The sequence below is a fragment of the Staurois parvus genome, unplaced genomic scaffold (assembly GCF_062004578.1).
Source record: "Staurois parvus isolate SC_StPar_1 unplaced genomic scaffold, SC_StPar_1.0 ptg000673l, whole genome shotgun sequence".
NCBI lineage: Eukaryota > Metazoa > Chordata > Amphibia > Anura > Ranidae > Staurois > Staurois parvus.
The window spans coordinates 911,411-926,352 of NW_028318469.1; the positions used below are offsets into that span (position 1 = coordinate 911,411).

Below are 14,942 nucleotides of genomic sequence, written 5' to 3' on the forward strand. Positions count from 1 at the left end.
CAGAACACATAGAGGACAATTGATTTTGTTGTGCCGTTGCAGAACACGTGCAGAAAAACGAACATCTCTGCACCATGGTGTGAATGAGCCTTTAAGGTTTTGTAATCAGATCCTATTGTATTCTTCAACTTTACCACTAGAGTGTACCAATGTTCTGGCTGCAAAACTATTGATTGCTGCTCTGCCCCCTCTGCTTTCTGTGTTCAAGTGGAAATCACCACTAATTACTTTACAAACATTCTCAGGAGGAGGAACCCAACAATGCTCAAGCATCACTGCAGAACACTTTACACTGTCCTTTGCTATCTTCCAGGATAAAGCAGTTTAAATTCTGGTTTCGTCTAGAAACTTGGGACCACGTGCCACTCTGTGCCCGTGGACAGGACACTGGCCCATGACAGGCTGCCGGAGCCGTTCTCTGACATGGATGGGGCAACTGTGGGAGTACGAGACCCCCAAAGTGATTGTGGTGAAGAACCGTCATCTTGGCACCATCTACAGATTGCTACAGCTTCTAATCATTGTGTACTTTGCATGGTAAGTGGCAGTGCATGAGACTGCATTAGAACTTAAGAATTTACCAAATAATGCAAAGGATGCATTTAGCTCGAATAAAATGTATGGCTGGAGAATACATTAATTCATATTAAATCTTAGAAAATGATTTTTTAGAAAATAAGATCAAACAGAACGTAAACATAGTAGCGCAGTATTATTTGGCATTGAGCTGTGCTCATTTATTGACAGGTATGTGTTTGTGATCCAGAAAGGGTATCAGGCACGGGAGACTGGCCCAGAAAGTGCTGTCATCACCAAGGTCAAAGGGGTTTCCATGTCCAAAGTCCCTAGGGGAGCCAAGAGGATCTGGGATGTAGCGGAGTATGTGAAACCCCCAGAGGTAAGGTGTAGATAAGGCGTTTACCACCTAGCCACACATACAGATATTTATCCACAGAACTAATATCTTCCTAAAAACCTGCTTTGAGCAAACTTCCATATTTTAGTTTGCGATGAAAGGAACTTTTCTCCCAAGCAGGCTTGGCCAGGTAGCATATACCATGGTCATGAAGGTGCTTACAGACATATGAGCCACTCCATGATCTGACACTAAACAGCCAAATCAAGCATTTGTTTTCTAATTCCAGAAGGCACTTCCAAACCCGAGGGAGGAAATGGCTCAATCTTCATGCACACGGACATACAGTATGCAGTATGCAGATTAATGTGTCAAATAAAATGTCAATCTTTTAAATAATTGATTGTTTTGTATACATTCTAAGGTTGCCTTAAAAATCCCACAAAATGTAAGATATAATTCTCTCTATTACAGTATGCAGCAGGGGCGGACTGACAACTCATGGGGCCCCCGGGCAATAGGGGATCATGGGGCCCCTGTGACCTTGCCCAAACTCAAAAAAGCCTATGAAAAAGGTACCAGGGGCATCTCATGGGGCCCCCTACTGACTCCGGGCCCTCGGGCAGTGCCCGAGTTTCCAAATAGTCAATCCGCCCCTGGTATGCAGATTTGGCATAATTACTCTTGTGGGACCCGCAGATGCCCATTGAGATACATTAGAAGATGTGGCTGTACATGGTTGCGTGCTGAGGGTTGTACTTGCACGCATGCGTAGGTATGCGCCGAATGCTGATAGTGTACGTTTAAAGCATACATTCGTGTACATGCGAGTGCTTTACGCAACCCCTGGAGCACACATAATTACAGCGGCATCTTCTAATGCATCGCAATGGCCAGCTGTATGCAGCAGCTACGGAGAAAGTCATTATGGAGGCTTTGCAAACTGTACAGCCCATGTAAGTCTGTGTGCATGAGCCCTTATTATGATGAACTAACAATTTTAGTAAATTATTTTGACCAAAACTTTCTATTCTCTTGCAAATAAAAGCATATGAGCATTCATTAGCAAACATAAACAAATAAAACAGTGTAGCTTAACCAAATAAACAAATAAATAAATAAACAGTGTCCATAAAATCTTCCACATGAAGTAATAACATGTAATAATTCATGTGGCAGATTTTATGGACACTTTATTTGTTTATTTATTTGGTTGCGGTACACTGTTTTATTTGTTTATGTCTGTAGAGGGTTAGACCTTTATTCTAGGTTTACACCTATGCGTTTTCCACAGCATTTTGCAGAAACGCACAGCAGTCCATTTAACATGATTTCCTATGGGACAGGTTCACATCTCCACATTTTCACCCGGTGTGTTTTTTGGAGAGGGTCAGGGACTTTTTTTAACGCAAAACGTTGAGTTTTTGGTTCTATAGATTTCAATGGGAATGCTGCAGAAAAGCATGTATTGTGTTTTTTATTCGTTTTGCATTTAAAATCTACCTAGCAACAAGAGAAAAAAATGTAAAACGCGTGCAAAACACAACACAAAACTCAATGCAGAAACACATCAAACACAATCTGCATAGGTGTGAACCTAGCCTTAGTGTTTAGCAGAGCATCCTTTCTATAAGGCAATATATATTTTTTCACACGATAGTTCACAATTTATCTGGTATTTTTTTGTGTTTGACGGCACAGATTAATTTATATATGCAGTATGTTGGTTAGTAAACATTGACTAGTTTATTCCCCGAGTGATTGTAAAGGTTCCATAGCGTTGTAGAATGAACAGTGACCAGGAATGTTGCGAGATGGTGAAACAGAATTGTGCTGCTAAAGACATTAGAGTTGATTTAATAAAGGAGCAGAGCATGTGAATTTTCACATCTCCTCTTTCAGTAAGCTAGGTGATATTTCACTTTACAAAATAAACATGCTGTATTGCTTTAATAAATGTTGAAATGTTGGAAAAAGAAATACACAGCTAAATACACAGTAAATGTTAGCATATAATTCAGTATACCTAGAAATTCGACTTATCAAGAACCTTGTTAGATGTTCAAGAATGTTTTGTATTGGCATTTGTATTTGCTTCTATAGACTGCATTGCACAGGTATGCCCTTAAGAACATAAAACTTGGCTGTCTATCAGTAACTTGCCAGGGAAGAATATATTTCTTATTCTTCACTCATTATTGGCGTATCTGCATGTTACACATTATGACTTTATGATACAATCTGAAATGGTATGGTGTGACATTATAGCCCTGTGCTCATTGAAAGCCATCAAATCTAAGCACAGTTCAGCTACTGTTAACCCCTTCCTGCCCAGTGTCATTAGTACAGTGTCAGTGCTTTTTATTAGCATTGATCACTGTATTGGTGTCACTGGGGATGTCAGTGAAACCAACTCAGTCCCCCCCCCAGTGTCAGAATGTCCGCCGCAGTCCCGCTATAAGTCACTGATTGCTGCCATTACTAGTAAAAAAAAAAAAATCCAGTATATATACTGCCATTTGTAGACGTTATAACTTTCACATAAACCAATTAATTTACATGTATTGGGATTTTTTTTTAGGAAAGACATGTAGCAGAATAGATTTTAGCCTAAATTTATGATGAAATTTGATCTTTTACATTTTTTTACTGGACATGTTTATCAGCAAACAGTCTAAAAATGCAAAATTGTCAGACTTTTTGCTTACAGCGCAAAGAATAAAAAATGCAGAGATGATCAAATACCACTGAAAGAAAGCTCTATTTGTGTGAAAAACAGGACATAAATTTCATTTGGGTGCAGTGTTGCATGACCTCACAATTGTCAGTTAAAGTAATGCAGTTCTGTATCGCAAAAAATGGCCTGGTCAGGAAGGGGGGTAAATCCTCCGGAGGGCAAGTGGTTAAACTGACATACCAAACTATTTTTTTGTTTTCTCTGCTTTGCTCTAGCTATAAATGTGCACATTGTACAATACTTTAAAGACGTAACATAGTACTTCATATAGTAGCTGGAGCAGAGTGAGAAAACTGAACATATTCTTGACCTCCAAACCATAAAATGAAAAGCTTGTTCTAGTTCCCTAGCATTCTACATAAGAAGATGTTATAGATTATGATAGTACAAGAAGCAAATGGGTGATACAGCTAGCTAGTATGTACAAAGGTAGGACAATTCATTTTGTGTTGATTAATTATGTGCAAAATAAATATTGCTGGGAGAAACTGCTTATATGTTTCGTCGCAATTCATTTTTTTTTTCATTTTGATCCAGGGTGGTAGCATCTTTACCATCATAACTAGGACAGAAAGCACCAAACTTCAGACTCTGGGGACCTGCCCTGAGGTGAGAGAGTTACTGCGTGCTATGAGGACACTGCTTATAGGTTCAGACTGTCTTTATTACACATAGCAAGATGCAAAATAACGAGAGTATGCAGAATAACAAGAGTAAGGCTCCATGCACACTGGAGGTATTTTTTCTGCTCCTAGAAGCTATATAGTGTCCTTGCACATTACTTTAGGCTATTAGCACTTTTTGAGCTTCAGGCTCCATGCACACTAGCGTTTTTTTTTTTTAAGTTAAAAAAACGCTGGATAAAAAACGCTGGCAATAGCGTTTTTAGCAGTGTTTTGTTTTTTAAAAACACTTTTTTCTGCTCCTAAACACTGAAGTTTAAAAAACGCTACTAGCAGAAAATAGTGTGCATGGACACATAAGATAATACTATTTAACTTCTAGGAGCAGAAAAAATGCTAATAACAGCCTCTAGCAGCTTAAAAAAAACGCTAGTGTGCATGGAGCCTCAAGTTGGTTCTAGAAGAAAGGAACTAAACATTGGAGAAATGTAATGTCAAAATAACGATAGTTATGTCAAAGTGAAGAGAACAATAGAAGACAGACAAGAAATGGGCATCCAAAGGTTGGTGACTATCAATTGAGTTATATATGTTACAAACAAGCAAATATTTTATAGTGATAAAATATTCAGACTTTGTGGATAAAAGCCACAGAAGGTTATGCAAGACTATACCATAATTTTACATGTATTTGATTTTCTAAATTTGAAACAGCAGTATTAATTATGAACAAATGTTATTTGATGCAATCAGTTCCTCCATCATCGTTAAGTGGTTCAGAGCAGTTGTTCATTTGGTCCATGAGTGAGTAATGGTTTATTTTCAGAGGCTAGAGATGACAGAACTGGATGCTCTTTGGCAGGCCATACACATTTTTTTTTCGTTCAGCCAGCTGGTTAAATGAAAAAAAATGTGCCAATTTCCCTATCCACACATTAGAGATGGATGGGGGAATCACTCTTGCAGTGATAGGTTGACTTGTGTACAACCAGCTAGCCCATACATGGATTGAAATTTGGCCGGTCCCTGCTTAACTGGCCATATTTCGATCCATGTATGGCCAGCTTTAGGTATGGTCTAAGAGAGATCACTTTTCTGGCTAAAGTGAACTAATCTGAGAGCATAAATAAAATTTCAGGTTCTAGAGAACCAGATGTATACTATTCATACACCATTTTTTGTTCAGATCAAAAGGTCCTGTATGTATGTATCCTTATCATTAACAGTGCACCAGCAGGTGTCAGAGACATTGAACAATATTTCATGTAAACAGGAGGGACACATTAATATGAAACTGAGTAGACCAATGACAACTTTTTCACATTGCATTGTTGTCGGTTAAAAATGGGAATGACATTGCATTTACTTACATGAGCATTTGATGCTTGTACAGTATATGCAAATGTTATCCAAATTATCTGACTTTATTGTTGCAACCCAGATTTTAATCTGTGGAGCAATTTTTTTTATTGCTTTTTATCATTTTAAGATGTACAGTGTATTTACACACACTTTTTACTTGTTCTTATATTTTTATACTTTTTTGCTTCTTCATGGGAAGTCTGGATCTGATCAGTGGTAGTCAGGGTTCTCTAATAGCAATCAGCCAGCAATAGCTCTCTCTAGCAGGGATCTACTGCTGCAGGAAGAGCCGATGCAGAAGCAGCTCTACCTGCCTCTATCCTCTGATCCTCTTTAATAATGGAAATGTTGTGATACATTACTGTCCCAATAAGGCAGAGGTACTTATGTTCTTTTCCACAGCATGCTCCTAACAATATGTAGAAGGATTAAAAATTCAGAAGCTAATCATTTTCATCAGTTTTAAAATGGTGTTGAGACAAATAGCCACTTCCTTTGTGCCATTTTGAAACAGCAAGTGGTTAAGAAGAGGTGTGGCAAGAAGATAGAGCCCCCTCCACCCATCCACCCATGCAGAATAAACATGCCAAACCTATCCCCCTCACATTACATAAACCAGTGCTATTCTACATAATGAAGGAGGAAGTATTACAATTGAGGTGTTACTCCCATCCCATCTAGAAAAACACAATTTTGGTAGAAATGTGAAGTTGTCTGATTTAATAAAATTCCCGTTGAGAGTTCCCACATGGGCAAAACAGCAAATCCCACATCTAGGGTCTATTCACACGTGCCCGACAATGCATTGTTAGTCATTCTGATGGGACTCAAACTCATCCTATAACAGATATGTGTTGCTGCAATAATATGTGTTGCAGTGTGCCGCCTAGAAATGGTGCATGCACTAAAAAATATGACAGTGCCCTGCATCGCAACACACATTATTGTGTTGCCACATGTTGTGCTGCACTGTCTGTCGGATGGCGTGTTGGTGTGTCAATTAGAAAGAACTACATGGCACCAGTGTACTTAACTGCACTTACATAGAATGGGAAGGCTTCTGCTCTATTCTCATTTCTGAGCTTTGCTGAGGGCTGTGATAGGCCAGGCAGCCTTTTACTAGGTGCCCCCTTCCCTGTGTTGCCTGGCTGTACTTGCCTTGCTTCACACTTAAAGCAGAACGTAACTGCATCTGCACACCACAAACTGAAAATGCTATTTAATTCAAAGCATCCACCCATGTCTCCGAGATTTATTTTGTTGAGAAATGATTTTGAAAAACAATCCCCAGCATTTCTAGCTGTGGCCGTCTTGAGTAAGGGAAGATAATTCATGTAGCATTTACTTCCTGGAATCTATCTGCCTGTAGCGCAGGCATCCAGGTGGGAGGGCATGCTTAGTTGAGATAGCCCCTCCTTCCCTCTTCCAGATGAAGGAAAAAAAAACCAATGAAGTCTCTTGGGATTTATGACATCACTTTGGCCTAGGCCAAAAACCAGGAAGTAAGCAAGATATGTAAAAAAATAAAAAGTTTAAAAACAAGTACATACACCCCCAAGGCGGTGTAGAGTGGGCCTTGTGTCCCCCAAGGAGGTGCAGAGCAGGCCTCTTGTCCCCCAAGGAGGTGCAGAGCAGGCCTCGTATCTCCCAAGGTGGTGCAGAGTGGGCTTCGTGTCCCCCAAGGCGGAGGAGAGTGGGCCTCGTGTCCCCCAGGCGGTGTAGAGCGGGTCTCGTGTCCACCAAGGTGGTGGGGAGCAGGCCTCGTGTCCCCCAAGGTGGTGGAGAGCGGGCCTCATGTCCCCCAAGGTAGTGGAAAGTGGGCCTCGTGTCCCCCAAGGTGGTGGAGAGCGGGCCTCGTGTCCCACAAGGCGGTGGAGAGCGGGCCTCTCCTCGTGTCCCCCAAGGTGGTGGAAAGCAGGCCTCTCCTCATGTCCCCCAAGGTGGTGGAGAGCGGGCCTCTCCTCGTGTCCCCCATGGCGGCAAAGAAGAAACCGGAAGTTGGAAAATGGAAGTTGCTTTCGCAACAAGGCTTGGAGAGCAAGTGGAACGCAAATCAATCCCTGGGCCTGGGGATCGCATTGCAAGCCACCCACTCCATTGCAAGCCACCTGATCCATCTGTGCTCACCACAAAGGGATTTCCTCTCACATTTGGTGAGCAGGCAAGCAGAAATTTCAAGCCCTGACATACAGTATAATATACCTTGTTATCTATTTACTAATGCAACAGCATAAGGATTAAAAATATATCATGTTGTTAAGTTTTGCTTTAATTAAATGTTAACTCTGATGTCCGATAGCATTCACAGGTGCACAGTCAATAGTTTGCATCATGCATTGGTTGCCATGCTCCATAGTTCTGTGACTTACTGTCACTCTTACATCTACCCACACCCCCTGTTTCTGAAGACAAATGTGTAATTGGTCTGTAGTCCTGAATATGTCTGTCTTTCTTTTTTATGAGTCCCACCTCTTCTTCCAACTTCACTTCTTGCCAATGAGACATCTATGAGTATGTGTGCTTTTCCTATACATCAAACTTTAGGAATTCTACAGGCATTAGAGAGGTTCTACATGTGGGCTCAGCAGTCAATTACAGTCTCTTAATTAGGCCAAAAGCATCAGTGAGCTGTTGGATTTTAGGCCTTGATTCAGCTGTCCTTAGGCATGAGAAGCTTTTGGCACTTCCCTATATATGAATGGTTGCATCATGCATCTATATGGATAGAGATGGGGAGATGTGCTGTAGACAACATTAACTTCAGCATAGTATTAAAATTGTTATGCTAAGACCAGGTTTTCTAACCTTGTATTTCTAATATAATTTACCGATCAACTCCATAATAAAGTTAAAGTCACTAATAATGTTCTATTCAATATTTATGATGTAGCAGCCTTCTAGCTAGGCTGGTTTTGGTTAGTCAAATTTAGTTATTGGCTCTCCTGTAATCAGCAGAGCAGTGTGTATGGTTGGCTTAGGCTGCTCTGGATTCGGCAGGCTGCAAGTTTGACTACCTCCCCCTGATTTCTGGCAATTTCCAGAACATAGTGGGTGGGAGAGTCAAATGAGCAGCCTGAATATTTATGCAGCTCCATCCAATCCCTGGGGTTGTGTGCCCAGATTATGATTGAGGAGTGCATAAATAGTCTGAAACTCCAGAGAGCAGTGTGCTTTTCCCTGAAGGAGAGGATCCCAGCCAGGAGGGCTGCCTGCCCTTCCTGACCATCCTGTTGAGAATCCAACATGTTCATCGAGGTCCCAGCAATGCTCAGCTAGGGGGCCTAACAAGTTCCTGGGGAGCTAAAAAGAGCAGTGCCACTGATGATCTTATTTGGGAACTCTACAGAGGAGTCTGCCTGCTGGAGTTTAAAGGAGACATCCAAGCCCTGGTGTATGTGTGGTTTGTTTCTAGGATAGTGCATTGCACTTTTCTAAGATAGTATAGTGATACCTACATTTAAGTTTGACATCAGTTTAAGACACTTCTGACATTATTCCGAATTCACTGACAGGTGCATTTGACCTGCAGTTGACCTTTTGACCTGCAGGTTTTGCCAGTCTGACATTAGCAAAAGGCTGTCATCAAAGGCCACAATAATGATTTTTTTTGCAAATAAAGGTGTCATATAAAGTACATGGGTAGAGTAGAGGTTTATTATTAGAAGAGGTAAAAAGTTTGGCCCCTAAAGCTGTACAGGAAAATGTGACAGTGCTATTAGGTTCAAAATTCAAGGGTTGCTTAGCTTTTGACTCTTTATAAGTATATTCATTCACTGTGTAAAATCCAACATTTGTCTACATTACTGTTCTTTTACTGTATTTTCCTGTTTAGGGCTTCTTTACTAGATATGAATATGCCAAGGTATTTGTAGTCAAGAACAGGACTTATCAGGAGTAAACATTTGCAGCTTTTAAAGGGAAACTGTAATTATTTTGGGTCAATTTTGTTTTTTATATAGTTTTTAAATTTCTAAATCTATGTTTGTTCTTACGAAAAGTACATGACAAAGGATTTCCAGAATACTATGGATTAAAGTTGAATTCCAGCCCTTCTTTTAGTCTTCCTCATTTGTGCAGCTTCCTCTCTTCATAAGAAATTGGCAACTTTTATGCTTTTGCACACTGTTACCTTTTCACAGTGTCTATTAAAAACTGTTCTTCTATCCCCATTAGCTCCTGGCCCAGCATCATCTAGCCCCTCATACCCAGCCTGTCTGTCAGGCCAATGGATTTTAGTGGACTGTACTGCAATGATGTGGGTCACTGGATCCCTTTGTCGGACGTGGATTTTGGCAGTTTGTATCCAAATGTGGTCTGTTTAGGAATGCCCACTCTTTCATATTTGTACTATGCCCTGTCGGTCCCTCCCATGGACCACTGACTGCTAGAGTTCTATTAAATTTAAAAAAAAAGGATATATATCTAGCTGACTAATAATGCAGAGCAGCTGGCACAAATAGGTAGTATAAAGACCTAATGATAACTAAAAATGTGAAGTGCAGCGCTAAACAATTGAAAAACATATTTTTAACATAATTGATAATACAGTATACAGTGTCAAAAATAAATGTCCATGTAAATAAACAATGCAAACCAAACTAAAAAAAATTATAGAAAGTGTTAAATTAATGTCCATCCACCATCATATAGGAGTGTTCTTGCTTGTAGAAAAAACAATTCCACTTTAGTGAGGCTGGACTAAGCTTCCGTACACATGACTAGACTCAGTGTCAGGTCTTGGGGACTGTGCGCGGATTGTTAGTTTTATGCAAGCAAGATGAGGTCATGAAAATTCACTTAGACTATAATGCTAAATGCTTTATTTTACCGACTTTCATATCAAGACACATGGGTTCCTGCTTGATTATATGGGCGTTTATGCTGTTGTAGTGGCAGCCAACAGTTTTCACTAGGAGACGGTGACGGCATATTTAAAGTGGAATAGTTTTTTCTACAAGCAAGAGCACTCCTATATGATGGTGAATGGACATTAATTTAACACTTTCAATCATTTTTTTTTTGTTTGGCTTGCATTGTTTATTTACATGGACATTTATTTTTGACACTGTATATTATCAATTATGTTAAAAATATTTTTTCAATTGTTTAGCGCTGCACTTCACATTTTTAGAATGATGATGTCACTGGGTCTAAAATATGGTATATCTTGAAAACTCTACTACATGCATAAAATAAATGTCTAGGGGGTAAATGGGCACTCTGGCAATTAATACATTATTTTTTTTTATCTTTTCTCTAAATGAAATGCTTTCCCTATCTGTCTAATGTATTTTTCAGAGTAAGTCTGTAGTTGATGCCAGGTGTGTCACTGCTGATGACTGCAGAAGTGGAGACATGCATGTACTGGGCCATGGTAAGTAGCCAGAAACACGTTGGTCCTTTTTTATTTATCTTTACAACCTGAAGTATAATGACCTCAATAAATGGGAATTGCATGCAGGGAGTTTGTGGATATTAGAATGGGAATTAATCATTGTGCCTAGCAGCAATGTATTTCTGGCTAAAATATGTTACCCAAAAAGTCACGATAACGTTAGAAAGAGGGTTTACCTATATTCTATCATTGAGAAAAGCTCTTCTCCTCAAATCTGTTATTAGAAATACTTGGTATAACAAATAAGTCTAAAATACAAGTCAGATAGTTTTTCATTTTACTGTCTAATGTAGCTAAGATTGGTCAGTAATTCACAGTTTTTTGCCATTCTAGGATACCAGTAAAATAAATTATGTATTGATTTTTATTTTTTTTTATTCTGTTGATCTTTTGAACGGCATGCAGTAAATGTCCAAAAGCTATGAAAGCACTTATGTGCTCAGTCAATGCACATTAAAACATTTACACAGTTTTAACAGTATAATAGGTGCATGAACTGTGGAGTAGTTAATCCTCAAACATCACAACAGAAACTCTGAAATCAAGTTTTAGTTAGTTTATTTTAAGGGTTCATGAAATACACCATAAAAAACAGCCATATTTCAGTGTCCCAGAGTTACAGTTGTGGATGTTGCATACAGCTGCTTGTGCAAATCAATGACAGTATGCAGCATACACCAGTAAACATTGACCAAAGCATATACAAGCATACAGGTGGTGATCTACGCCGCAGGGTGCAGACTGTCTGTGTCCAGGGCCATACATCTGTGTGCATGAGCCCATACTTACAGAACCTGCTGTTTGTTTGATAGAGGAAGCAAGGGGAGATTTAAAATTTAAGGACCTTGAAGAAGGGGACACTCCCCGAAAGCTTGTCCTCAAAATTGTATGTTAGTGCAAATAAAAAACGTATCACGTCAGTACTCAATAGGATCTATTAAATAATTTAAGAATGAAGTGTTCCACAGTGCCTCCTGCTACAAGGGTGCAGTCACTAAAGGCTTGTTTAGCACAGTGTTTCTTATGGTTAAGAACATTTGAACACTTTAATTCTGGGCCCAGGTGCACCCAATTTTTCTCTTATACCAAAATCATGGCATGAGAACCACATCCCCCTAGTCTTAAGCCACTACTAACTTTGAACCACATACCCTTAGTCTTAAGCCCCTAACTTTGAAGATTCAGAGATACGGAAATATGAAACTGTTAAGTAAATTGTAAAGAAGAGGATATAGAAGTTGGGAAGTATGTGAGTGAGAATCAGAGGCAGGAAAGAAAAAAACAAAATGGAAAATCATTTTAGATGAAAAAATTCAAGTCATACAATATTCATGAAAAAACAATAGTAAAAAGAATCAGCCATAGTCAATAAAAATGCATAGAGAGTGATGCTTAGCTATAGATGTTGTGGGGGTAAATTATTATTCAAGGCCTGTATGGTTTCCTGTGTAAAACTGATCCCACTTTGGCCTTAGGTATACAGACAGGTCGCTGTGTGAATTCGATACGTGGATCATTGAAGACCTGTGAAATCTTTGCATGGTGTCCATTAGAAGATGAAACTGTGACCAGGTTAGTGGTAATTCCCTAACACATTGTTAAAGTGAAACTTTTTCAGTGGAGAAACTACAACCAAAATGTACCATGAAGAGCAGTGCATACCATGCATGCTCATGACATCATGAGATGTCACAAAAAATTACTATACCACTTATGATTACCTAGAAACTGAATGAAGGAACTTTATCTTTAAATGTATGCAATGATACATTGATAAAAAGAAAACAAATAGGGATAATGATTATTTTAGTTATGAATATAGGTAGAGTTAAAGTAAAGTGGAACCAAAACCACAAATGTAATATATTGCAGCTTGGTCCTTGATGTGGTGGCTTCTTCTGCTATATTTTCACCTGGTAATCCTGAAAAGAATACATTTCCTGTCCTAGTTGTACTCTCTTCTCAAATTTTTTGAAGATTGTTGGGTACAGATATTTGACTTGACTTTGCCATAAATGCACTTCACTCAATTTTGCAAACTGGAAGATACCACTTGCATGACGAAACACTTACTTTCCTCTTAATGAAAAATATCATCCCTTTTGCAAACACATTTTTGAAAAGCTTGTGAAAACTCTGTGTATGATTAAAAAAAAGTGCTTTCACTGGTCGCAAAACTCAGTATGACCTCATACAGCCCAAACCCTATCAGGTTGTCAAATTGATTTGGACTAATCTGGGCTATCTAAGACCAGCCCATGCTTAATATAGACTGAGCCTAGTTATCATTCAAGAAATATGTGACACGTGAAGACTGCTAGCTGTTTAACTTCATGTAATAAAATATTCTATTCGTTCAAGTTATCTATTATAAAGTTAAAATGTTAAAAACTACAAATCATAGAAATATGGCTTAGCCAACAAATTAACATAGGATAATCAAGTTAACTTTGCAGAAAGTCTGGTCTTAGGCTAGATTTTGCAGATTTTTGCTTAGCAGTGCGGAGTAAAATATGTCCTGCATTTTGGACACCAGGTGCTTAATTAAGATGAAAAATATTAAAAGAGTAGTTGGGAATGTTAAAAAAAAACCATACATACTCACCTAGATGCATGTATTATCAATCTAATACTGCAGCTCTACACCAAGAACTGAGCAATCAAAGACTGCTGATCACTCAGTTCTTGGGTTCCCACTGAGCACAGAATGGTGACTGTCAGTCACCGCTCCCTGTTCTGCCCCTCCAGCCCTCACTAGAGCGCTGGACTGTGAAGTGGGGGGGAGCAGCTGGCTCGGACTCTCAGTGACGCCGCTTTTTGTTGGGATCCCTGGACCGACTGATGACAACTGGCAAGGGACTTTAGCTCGCTGTTGGCTGAATCTGGGTCACAGGATTATTATTATTATTATACAGGATTTATATAGCGCCGACAGTTTGCTCAGCACTTTACATTATGATTGCAAAACTAAGTGCACTCCTGTGAACCACAGGATATGTATGGCCAAAAGAGCTTTGGTCATAATTCTTCTTTAACTAGCAAATAACATTTGAACATTGAACAAAGAGAATAGATCATAGAAAAGGTATTAACACTGCTTTAAAGTGTATGCACCATCCAAAAAAAGAACTTATCTCATTAGCTCTATTTTAGTCTTCTAAATATAACATTGAAAGTGTTTTGTTACATCTGTTCAATAAGTGTAAAAGTGCAATAATCTATAGCAACCAGAGTTTCCTTTAATGACTCTAATTAGTTGCCATGGGAGTTGCACTTGGAGCTTAGCTCTTTGCACCCCCTCTTTTATTGTTATTATAGAAGAGCATACTCTATGTAACAGCTGAAAAAGAGAATGTAAGCACATATCCTAGATATTAATACATTTTCCAGTTTGCTATGTTTATAGCAGACTCACATTGCTTTTGTAAGACTTGCAACTTCAATAGTTTACCTATCATTATTCATTAGGGAGGAAGCAATAAACCACCACAATGATGACCGAGACTTGCTCTCTTAAACTGTCATTTAACTAACATTTCCCCAAACTTCCACATTAACACATCCAGGAAACGGAATCCTTCTTTCCCAGAAAGCTTGTTAACACTACTATTCTGGATATTTGTTAACATGTTGTCCAGCTACTCATGGATTTCACACATTCACACACATATATGTTCTAAATAAATAATTCTGCATCCTATATACCAGTGATGATACCCATGGTAATACTTATACAATAAACAGTTCTCCTGGCAGGTTAGTGTGGGCTGAACCTTGACAAAAATGTCCTGATAAAACCTGGGGTTCCTTAGTGGGTATAAACTTTCTCTAGGCCATGTGCAACACTAATAACTTCAGGCCCGGACTGGGACAAAAAATAGGCCAGTCCGGCCAGCCAATTTTTCTGGGGCGGGGGGTACAAGGGTGTTTGCAGGGCAGTTGGTGAGGGAATATTCATGGAGTCGGTCC

The 14,942-nt window shown here is 39.2% G+C and overlaps 1 protein-coding gene across 1 annotated transcript in view; it reads left to right on the forward strand.

Annotated features, from left to right (window-relative positions):
- The first annotated feature begins 248 nt into the window (after positions 1–248).
- The window catches only part of P2RX2 (purinergic receptor P2X 2), a 48,908-nt gene continuing 34,214 nt past the window's right edge, over positions 249–14,942 (forward strand). The window contains exons 1-5 of the mRNA XM_089652190.1: positions 249–537; positions 748–898; positions 4,131–4,202; positions 10,877–10,952; positions 12,449–12,545. Of these exons, the coding sequence (XP_089508316.1) occupies positions 395–537; positions 748–898; positions 4,131–4,202; positions 10,877–10,952; positions 12,449–12,545 (539 nt within the window). The 5' untranslated portion in view covers positions 249–394. The remainder of the gene's footprint in view (positions 538–747; positions 899–4,130; positions 4,203–10,876; positions 10,953–12,448; positions 12,546–14,942) is intronic.